This window comes from Macaca thibetana, chromosome 6 (genome assembly GCF_024542745.1).
Source record: "Macaca thibetana thibetana isolate TM-01 chromosome 6, ASM2454274v1, whole genome shotgun sequence".
Classification (NCBI taxonomy): domain Eukaryota; kingdom Metazoa; phylum Chordata; class Mammalia; order Primates; family Cercopithecidae; genus Macaca; species Macaca thibetana.
In genome coordinates, this window is record NC_065583.1 from 175,757,138 (window position 1) to 175,767,400 (window position 10,263).

A 10,263-nucleotide genomic window follows, 5' to 3' on the forward strand; every position below is an offset into this window, starting at 1 on the left:
CCAGAAGAACATCTTTCCAAAAAAGAAACTGACTGTGTGTCCCAGCATGCTCTGTCTGTGTCTGGGGACCTGTGGGGACAGTGGGGGAGGAAGCACGGGGCAAGTGTGGGCCTGGCCACCTGGTGGGCCTGTCTACAGCGATCCTGTTCACACTGACACTGATGACCACTGAATGTTAGCTTTCTCACACTCAGCAAACATGCAGGTCTAATTTACCCCAGACCCTTCCAGGATGCCAGACCTGGACAGTTCTCTGCTCCTGGACATAGAACCTTCCTCACCCACACTCAGGGCCACCTGGGTCCTAAGCCAGCCTTGCAGTCTGGGTGGCCACAGCTGTGCAGATGTCCTTCTGTCTCCTGAGCCTCTAGCAGGCCTGTGGTCACCCCCCCGCCCCCCAGAGATGGGAAGCACCGCGGCCTCTGACTCTGGCCGTGTTTGCTGAGCGAGCACTGAGGCTCTGGCCAGTGATGCCCCAGGCCTGTACCTCCCACCCCTCCTCCAGCTCCTCCAGCTCCTCCAACCGGGGTACTGCATTCCCGCTTCCCAGGACCCCCAGCCCGGGACGTCTAGGTCCAGCCCCTCCCGCTCCCCCAGTTCCTCCAGCCCGAAACATAGAGCCCCCACACCGCCCCCAGCCTAGGACAAGGAATTCCTATTCCTCCACCCACCACCCAGCACGGGACACTAGCAAGGCCTCCCCTACGGGACCCCCAGACGTCCTGGAGGCTGGGGAGGGACGGGCTCTCCTGGCCCCTCGGTAACTCGTGCGGCCATGGCGGCCCACGTCTGGCCTGTCCGCGGGTGGGCGCCAGGAACAGCTCTGACACTGCTCCCTGTCCCCAGGCGGGTGCGCAGCGCGACCCAGCCGTCGCCCCGCCGCCTACCTGCTTGTCCCGCGCGCGCCGCTCCGTTTCCTCCGCTCCTTTGCGGCCGCTCGCGTACGCTGACCCCACGAAGCTGTCCCCTGCGGCCCGGGGGCGGACGCGCGGGAAACCCGCACCGAGTAGGAAAAGAAACGCGCCGTGAGCCCCGCGGGCGCTGCGCCTTCGCTGTGTCCCCATCTCCCGGAGACCTCGCAGGGGCAGGCGTGCGGGTCCCGCGCGCTCCTGGAGACCCGCGGCCCCGTCCCCCCACCGCTGGCTCCAGGACAGGGCGCGCGCGGGCTCCTGGCTCCGAGGGTCCCGGCCGGGGTCGCCGCCCCCCGCCCCGCCCCGCCCGTCCGCTCGCCCGCTCACCTTCCGGGCTCTCTCTCCGTTTGCGGGCGGCGGCGGCTGCGGCACGGCGGGGCGCGGGGAGAGGAAAACGACAGTGAGAGGCGGCCCCACGCCCGCCCGCCCGCCCGCCCTCCCGGCCCGCGGCTCACCGTGCTTGGACTGCAGTTTCCCCATCGCCGCCGCCGCGCCCCGCCGGGCCCCGCGCTCAGGTGCAAGGCTGAGTTCTGGAGCTGATGCCGGGCGCCCGCGGGGGCCACATGGGCCGGGAGCAAGCTAGGGTTCCGGTAGAAGGTGAGGGAAGATGGCTTGACGCCGTGCCGGGGCCGGGGGAGCCGGGGGCCGCGGGGCGGATATGGAGGGCACCGGGCGCAGAGCGCGGGGACAGCAGCGGCGGCGGCCCAGCTCTCTCTGAGCGCGTGCGCCCGCGCCGGGGCTTTAACTGCGGCCCCCGCAGCGCCCCCGGCGGCCGCTGCCCGCAGCGCATCGGCCTCGACCCCCGCCCCCAGCCGGAGCCCCCCACAGCGACGAGGACCGGGCCTGGCCACCCGTAAGGGCGGTCAGGGGCTGCAGCAGAGCCTGGCGGGAGTCAGCTCCGACCCCTCACCAGGCCGTCCTGGGTCAAGACGTCCAATTCCAGAGGAGCCTGAGGGCCCCTCCCTTTGAAGGGGAGGACCCGCCTCCCTTGGCTGCTTGAGAGGGGGTGGGGGTGTGGGCAGCCCAAAGTGGGGGGGTCTCCGTACAGGACTAGTTCCCGCCCTCTCCTGGCGCTCCAAATTGATGAAGAACCAGCGTTGGCCCCCCCCCCGGCTGGAAGCGCCCTACACCCCCTTACTTTGTCTTTGGTTTGGGCAGGGTCTCCTCTGATCTGTGCCTTGAGGGTGTGGGAGCCTCCCAGGAGCCCTAAGCCTGGTCACCTGCGCTGCCTCCTCCACGTGTCCAATTCAGTGGCTTCAGCTCCCTCCCTGGCCTCATCTCAAGATCCTCCGGCTGGCTCTGGAAACCACTCCCTCAGGACCCTGCCCTGGACCCCCTCTCTGCCTCCTACCCTGCTGGGTACCTTGGGGCTCTCTTCCTTATTTACCTTCAGAGGAACCATCTTCCCTCACCTCCTCCTGGAACCCTAACTTGCTCCTGTTTCTGGGACATTTCTCCCTTCCCTACCCATGAATCTCCTCCCTGACATGCACTGTTGCATTGATACATTGTATCTCTCTAGCCTTTCAAGAGCTAGCTCAGCATTTTCCCCATGGGCTGTTGCCACACCCACGTCTCCAACCTCAGTGGGTGACCCCACTGCCAGGGCATCTCCTGTCCCTGGTGGAGGAGCTCCGAGGCTGGCGGTCGGGGACCCCTCACCTGCCCAGCTCAGGCCCTGCCAGGCCTCCACTGAGCTGGCCCAGGTCCCACCCCATCTCTCTGTTCCCACTCCCCTGGCTGGAGCCCTGTCTCCCAGCTGAGCAGCGCAGTCCCGCGGCTGCTCAGCGCTGACCTACACCTCTGGATCTGACGTCCAGCCAAGCCCTTTCAGGCTAATTACTGCCTCCCATTCTCAGACGATCCTCAGGGCAGATGCCGCCATCACTCCATTTTACAGAGACCTAGGCTGCTCAGTGGCAAAACCGGAAGCTGAACCAGAGGCCAGCCCCCACCCCAGCAGACCCCCGTGCTGGCTGTTTGCGGATACCTGAGCTGCCCGTGAGCCACCAACCCTGCTGGGAGTAGTCTTGCCTGCGAACCATTCCCAGCATCCTCAGAAGAACCCTAATGGAGGGGCCACTTCCTGCAGGCAGACAGCTCTGGCACCTGTAGCAGGGTTGCACCTGGCCAGGCCCTGCCTGGGATGGGCTCAGAGTGCCCTTGGGTGTAGCGTCCAGGTGTCCAGCTTCAGGGCCAGGGCCACCCTCCCAGGCTCTTCCGGCCCCTCCTCTCTCCCTTGCACTACCCCATGTGGACTTTAACTCCCAGTTTGGAAAGTAACGATGTCACCTGTGGTTTCAGGGTCCTAGTGAGTGTGTGAGAATAATAGTATTACATGTTATGCAAAGTAGCACAGCCTGAGGATTGCAGCCATTTCCATGCCTCTAAATCCTGCCCCTACTTGAGGACTGGTGAGCCATCCTGGGTGACGATCTGCTGGTGGTCTTGTGACCCTTGTGTGGCTGGGAGCCTTGCCTCACACACTCATGGGCACTCCTCCCAAGACCCTGAGAAGGTCTCACTGGGGGAGGTTGGCTATTGTGGGCCATTGTGTCTCACTCCTCAGGTGGCTGAGCTCTGGTCCTGGCTAAATGCAGATGTCAGGAGGTCTGGGGAGGACATGTCCTGGGAGGGCAGGTGGAGCTGGGAGGCAGGGGTGGGCTGTCAGCTCAAAGGGCAACCCTATATGGTCCCTATGCCCCCAACGCCCACTGGACTCTTCCTCTTATGACCATTTCTCCTGGGTAGGGCAGAGCCCACCTGAGGTTGTTCCAGAGCTGGAGTCACCAGCTCCAGGCCCTGCAAAGCTCACCCCCGTGCCAGTTCACAATCCCTTTACATAACATGTAACACTATTATCCTCACACGCTCACTAGGACCCTGAGACCACAGAAAATGACATCGTTACTTTCCAAACTGGGAGTTAAAGTCCACAGGGGATAGCGCCAAGGGAGAGCCCCTTGAGATGTTTGCATCACAGGGCGGCCTGGTCCCCTCAGCCATTTCAGGAGGAAGGGGTTCTCTTTGCTCCCCTTGATGTTCCCTTCTGGCGTGTGCATGCCCTTGCCCTCTGCGGGGCCAGTGGGCACCCACCACGCCTTCCTAATGCTGCCTCAGTGATGGCTGCTGTAAGGTGCCCATCTACTTTTGTAGAGGCCTTGGGACCAGTGTGGTTTGCTGGACGCCCTCCTCACAGGATGCCAGCCCGGGTGTCCTCTCCTGGGCCTGTCTGTGGGGCAACCCCCTGCCTGCCTCTTCCAGGGGCCCTGCAGGGACTTCCAGGTTCCTCAGGCCCGTCCCCGCCTCGCCTTTCTCTCTGCGTCTGCCCGGGACAGCCCGAGCTGGGACCTTCTGGCGGGAGCCGCAGCTTCTCAGGGCAAGTGTCCTTGTCCCTGGGGAACGGCCAGTGTATGCGGGGACACTTGCGGCCCCAGCCCACTGCCGGCCTGGAGGAAAGGACGCGGGGGACCCCCACAAGTGACCAGAGGCTGCAGCGTGGCTCGGGCTCACAGGGGGGTTGCTGGAGCAGCCTGGACCCCCGATGCCCGCACGTCCAGTCCGGGGGTGCTCCGAGGCTGAGCCTGCAGGGGGCTGGTCCGGGGACCATGGTCGTCCTCGCCCTGCCTTTCTCTGGGCCACGGAGCTTTGAGGACAGTTTCGCCTGCTGATAAAATCCGTTCCCAGCACTTTCAAAGGGCAGAGCGGGGCTGAAGCCGTCCCTGGAGGTTAAAATGCGCGTCCTCCTCCTCGCAGCTTTTCAAAACAGCTTTTCCTTATCTCATCAGCAGCGGGCGGGGCAGGGGCCTGGCCTCCAGGCTGGGGAGGTGCGGCCGCAGGACGCCGAGGCATCCGCCGTGTGAGGAGCGTCGCGGCGTGAGGGGGCGCCGCTCCCAGCACGGCCGCCTGGGCCCGCCCTTCTCTGCACCAGCCCAGGACCCGCAGGCTCCGAAGCGGGCGGCGGCGTGCGCGGGGCTCTGTCCTCCCGGCCCCTCCACCTCAGCGGACACAGCCGCGGGGTCCCCACCAACAGCGTTCATGGGGCACCACGGACCCCGTCTCCCTCCGTGGCCATTGTCCCCGCGAGGCCTTGGCGCTCATGCGGCCTTGGGAACAAAAGCGCACCCGCGCGCTCCTCACTCGGGTTGGGACACCCTCGTGAACTCAGCCTCTCCCACCGCGACTCCACCCTTCTGGGAGGCGGGGCTCATCCTGTTTTGCGGTTGTCACGGTGGCCATGGCTCCTCCTCTCCGGTTTAGAAGGCAGCGAGGTCGGGGTCCGCCGTGTGAGGGGCGTGCGCAGCGTGAGGGGGGCATCCGCCATGTGAGGGGGCGTCGAGGCATGTCCGCTGTGTGAGGTGCGTCCGCGGCGTGAAGCGGCGTCTGCAGCGTGAGGGGCGTCGGAGGCATGAGGGGCGTCCGCTGATGGTGAGCGTAGCGGCGAGGGGCGCCCACCGTGTGGGTGAGCGTCGCTGGGAGGGGCGCCCACCGCGTGAGGGGGCGTCACGGCGTAAGGGGCGTGGACTGCGTGAGGGGGCGTGGAGTGCGTGAGGGGGCGTCCGCGGCGTGTCTGCAGTGTGAGAGGGCGTATCCGCGGACAAGGGGCGTCCTCCGTGTGTGGGAAGTCCATGGAGTCAGGAGGCATCCGCCGTGTGAGGGGCGTTGCGGTAAGGGGTGTTTGCCATCTGAGGGGGCGTTGTGGCGTGAGGGGGCGTCTGCAGCGTGAAGGGCGTCCGCCGCGTGAGGGGCGTCTGCCGCGTGAGGGCTTCGTAGCGTATCCACTGTGTGAGGGGCGTCTGCTGTGTGAAGGGCGTCGCGACGTGAGGGGCATCCCCTGTGTGAAGGACGTCCGCGGAATGAGGGGTGTCCGCGGCGTGAGGGGCGTCCCTGTGTGAGGGGCATCCCTGTGTGAAGGGGTGTCTGTGGCGTGAGGGGTGCCCCGTGTGTGAGGGGCGTCCGCGGCGTGAGGGGCGTCCCTGTGTGAGGGGCGTCCGCGGCGTGAGGGGCGTCCCTGTGTGAGGGGCGTCCTTGTGTGAAGGGGTGTCTGCGGCGTGAGGGGCGTCTGCGGTTTGAGGGGCGTCCACGGTTTGAGGGGCGTCCCTGTGTGAGGGGCGTCCGCGGCGTGAGGGGCGTCTGCGGTTTGAGGGGCGTCCGCGGTTTGAGGGGCGTCCCTGTGTGAGGGGCGTCCGCGGCGTGAGGGGCGTCCCTGGGTGAAGGGGCGTCCGCGGCGTGAGGGGCGTCTGCGGTTTGAGGGGCGTCCACGGTTTGAGGGGCGTCCCTGTGTGAGGGGCGTCCGCGGCGTGAGGGGCGTCTGCGGTTTGAGGGGCGTCCGCGGTTTGAGGGGCGTCCCTGTGTGAGGGGCGTCCGCGGCGTGAGGGGCGTCCCTGTGTGAGGGGCGTCCGCGGCGTGAGGGGCGTCTGCGGTTTGAGGGGCGTCTGCGGTGTGAGGGGCGTCCGTGTGTGAGGGGCGTCCGCGGCGTGAGGGGCGTCCGCGGCGTGAGGGGCGTCCCTGGGTGAAGGGGCGTCCGCGGCGTGAGGGGCGTCCACCGTTTGAGGGGCGTCCCTGTGTGAGGGGCGTCCCTGTGTGAGGGGCGTCCGCGGGTGAGGGGGGCGTCCCTGTGTGAGGGCGTCCGCGGCGTGAGGGGTGTGAGGGGCCCTGTGTGAAGGGGGTCCGTCCCGCGTGAGGGGCGTCCGTGGGGGGCGTCCCTATGTGAGGGGCGTCCCTGTGTGAAGGGGCGTCCGCGGCGTGGGGGGCGTCCCTATGTGAGGGGCGTCCGCAGCGTGGGGGGCGTCCCTATGTGAGGGGCGTCCGCGGCGTGGGGGGTGTCCCTGTGTGAGGGGCGTCCGCGGCGTGACGTCACGGTGTGGCATGTCTGGAAGGCATGGTGTAGCCAACTCAGACCCTGGGGTCAGGAGCCTCTTTTGAAGACACTGTCTTGGCCTGAGGCTGTGGCTGGAGTTGAAATAGGCGCATGCGCGGAGCCAACACCCACTTTGGTGCCCAGCTTTGTCCCCATAGTGCGAGCAAACCCGTGAGCCTCGAGACCCGAAGTAGCCGGCAAGACTGAAATTCACACACGGGCTGGTCTTCGCGTGAGCCTTGGGAACTTCTAAGAAAAGCACTGCCTAACATGGGATAGAACGCTACTGTGGCACGTCACAGGGAGCCTGCTGGGGCCATTTCCCCTCCCTGCCCATGCTGCGTTGGCCCTGGCGGTTCTGCCCTACGCGGGAGGATGGCGACTCCGGGTCCGGATGTGTGCTCCCGTTGCGTGCTCTTCACTTTGCAAATGGATCACTGCGTTTTTAAGTGCACAAGATCCCCTGGATGTCGCCTGCACACTGCCCCCTAGGCAGCCTTTGAGTCCACCTCTCCTTGTCTGTGCAGCCTCTGCCTGCCATGCTGACTCCTGAAGCCTTGGCTGTGCCTCCCACGTGCCCCGAGTTTCCCTGCAGACACACGCTTTGGCATGAACATGACTTCTAAGGCATGAACAGGAAGTTCAAGTGGCTGCCACACCCAAGTGCCTTGCATTTCACCTGCTCCCCGCACCCCCCCTCCCCCGCCGGGTGTTGCCACACGACGCTTATTTTGAATTACAGGGTGGTTGTGATATCACCTCTGGTTCATGGACTGTTAAAACTATTAAAAAGGAGGTGGATGTGAAGCATGCCTACCTGTTTCCTGGCACACCTGGAACGTTGCCAGACCACTGGATACTTAGAAGGATAATTCTACATTTATCTTCAGCCATCATTCTGACCGCATCCAAAAGATGAATCATCTGCCCTATTAAATTTAATAACATGAATTTCTCAAGGGAAAATGCCTCAAAGGGACCCAGACTGGCCACGATTCATAGTTGAGGAAACACCTCTTCCAGTTTCAGGTAAATATTTGTGCAAATCTTTTAGGCAAATTTGTGATTAGAGACCCAGAAGGGAAAAAACCACCCAGTTCAGAAAATGGTTTTCCAAAGGTGTACTGGGCATACTTTTGTATGCACTTGTTTTTTGGGTTTTACTGGTTTTTATCACAATCAAAATAAAGTAAGTTCAGTAAAAGGGCCTTGCAAGCTGGGCAGCGGGGGCAAGAGGAAGGCATGATTCGTGGGCAGCAGAGAAGCCCTGAGCTCCTGGCTCCTCAGTTCGAAGCACACCCAGGCGTACACACCGGTGAACATGTGAAACACAGCTATCATGTGTAGAAGGGCAGACAGCAGTGACAGTGAGAAGATGCCTTCCCAGGGTCTTGTATGCATGAGTTTTTTGTTTTTGTTTTTGTTTTTGTTTTGAGATGGAATCTTACTCTGTCACCCAGGCTGGAGTGCAGTGGCATGATCTTGGCTCACTGCAACTTCCATCTCCTGGGTTCAAGTGATTCTCCTGCCTCAGCCTCCCGAGTAGCTGGGATTACAGGTGCATACCACTATGCCCAGCTAATTTTTGGTTTTAGTAGAGAGGGGGTTTCACCATGTTGGCCAGGCTGGTCTTGAACTCCTGACCTCCAGTGATTCCCCCCACCCAGCCAATCTCGGCGTCCCAACATGCTGGGATTTATAGGCATGAGCCACCACTCCTGGCCGTGAGTTTTTAAATAACCCAGGAATCTGAGTGAGCAGTAAAGGAAGCCCAACTGCCAAGAAACGTGTGGGAATCAATTATGATTATTGAGGTGCTCTCCACCTAAACACTCACTGTAATTTAGTGATATTTATCTTACCCCAACCTGGGGAGTTTTAGTCTTAGTCTTTGTATCTTATCAGCTCTAGCTTGGAGGAAAGTCTCTCCCAGCTGGAAATTAAAGTGAATCAGCAGTGAGTTACTGCTCTCACTTCCAGGTGAAGGGGCTCAGGTTCGTCCTCCACTCAACGCAGCATGTGGTCAGCCTTGGGTGCCCAGGCCGGAGGTGGCCTGAGACATGGCAACTCCAACAGCTTCTGCACCCGACCACCGAGGCCTGCTTCTGCCTAAGCTGCAGCAGCCATGCTCCAAATGTGCAGTTTGTGGTGAAATTTCACTGGGAAGTCAGAAAAGATCACAAAGGGACCTTGGCTCAGGGATTTCTGTGGACACCTGTTTCCTACGCAGGCCTCACCTGGGGACAGGGGATGTGATCGTTGGGCATGGTGACTGGTGCTTCTGCAGAGGCTTGGGGGGCCGTTAGGTGTCCCGCTGTCCACAGCCCAGGGGGCTCACACACCTCTTTGCCTGCCCCTGAGAAACCCAGAGAATTGCTTCTCCACTGCACTGCAGGCTTCCCTGTGTGGCTCTGAGCTGCTTCTGGAAGAATCCGCATGCCTTCGTGGGTGTTGTCAGTGAGTGTGCAGGGAATGCTGCCTGAGGGAAGTCTCTGCCATCTGGTGGGCCACAAGATGCCCCTCTGTGGCCTGGTCCCGCGGGCTTCCCCTTCTCCAGCCTGGTCATGCAATGCCAAACTGTCTCCTGATGGTTCTCACCAGGGGTGCATCCTCCTTCCTGCCAGGACACCTGCCACCGCCCCTGACTGCCCTGCCTCCTGCCCTGTCCATGGGCCTGTGTGCATACAGAAGGTGCTTTGTGTGTGCCAATCATCCCCGAGAAGGAAGGAAGGTTCCCTGTCCACTCCTCTACCTGGGGCAGTGCTGAGATATGCTGCTATTACCTGCCCAAGTCCCAAGTTCCCAGGGACAGCAGGCCAGCTGGGTCTACTGCCTCGTAGCTGCCCAGGACAGTCCCCAGCCCTGGGCTCACAAAGCCACTTATCTTTTATTTATTATTTATTTTGAGACAGAGTCTCACTCTGCCTCCTGGGTTTAAGCAATTCTCTTGCCTCAGCCTCCCGAGTAGCTTGGATTTCTATTTTTAGTAGAGACAGAGTTTCACCATGTTGGCCAGGCTGGTCTTGAACTCCTAACTTCAAGTGATTCACCCACCTCGGCCTCCCAAAGTGCTGGGATACAGGCGTGAGCCACCGAGCCCAGCCTAAAGCCACTTATCTTTAAGATGGAGGCCTCAGCCCCTTTAACAGGTTGTGCAGCTCTTGTGGTGGGGGAGTCCCTTTCCATGGTCCATCTCATCCACCGCTGGGGACTCCCTGGGGTCCCAGTCGCAAGGACCCACTCCTTCCCCTGCCCAGTGCACAGGTGTAGATGCCAGGCAGATTGGGTTGGGGTTGTACTGCAGATTTTCCTTGCAGCAGCAGATGTGGACTCAAGGAATGAACCCTGTCCTCAGTTTTCAATTCTCAGCCCACAAAAGGGGCATTCTACTTTGAGGAAGGAACCCCTCATTTAACATCTTTTTCTTCAAGTCTTCACCACATCATGGATGTCACTACGATGAGATTGCAGTGGGCACAGAAGCCTGAGGGT

General features: G+C 62.0%; 1 protein-coding gene across 5 annotated transcripts in view; it reads right to left on the minus strand.

Moving 5' to 3' along the window:
• The window catches only part of NKD2 (NKD inhibitor of WNT signaling pathway 2), a 34,269-nt gene extending 32,660 nt beyond the window's left edge, over window positions 1-1,609 (minus strand). For all 5 annotated transcript variants that reach the window (XM_050795208.1, XM_050795206.1, XM_050795207.1 and 2 more), the window contains exons 1-3: window positions 1,367-1,609; window positions 1,239-1,274; window positions 888-967 (exon numbers count right to left, since the gene is read on the minus strand). In XM_050795208.1, the coding sequence (XP_050651165.1) occupies window positions 888-967; window positions 1,239-1,274; window positions 1,367-1,391 (141 nt within the window). In that variant the 5' untranslated portion in view covers window positions 1,392-1,609. The remainder of the gene's footprint in view (window positions 1-887; window positions 968-1,238; window positions 1,275-1,366) is intronic.
• Between the last annotated feature and the right edge of the window lie 8,654 nt (window positions 1,610-10,263).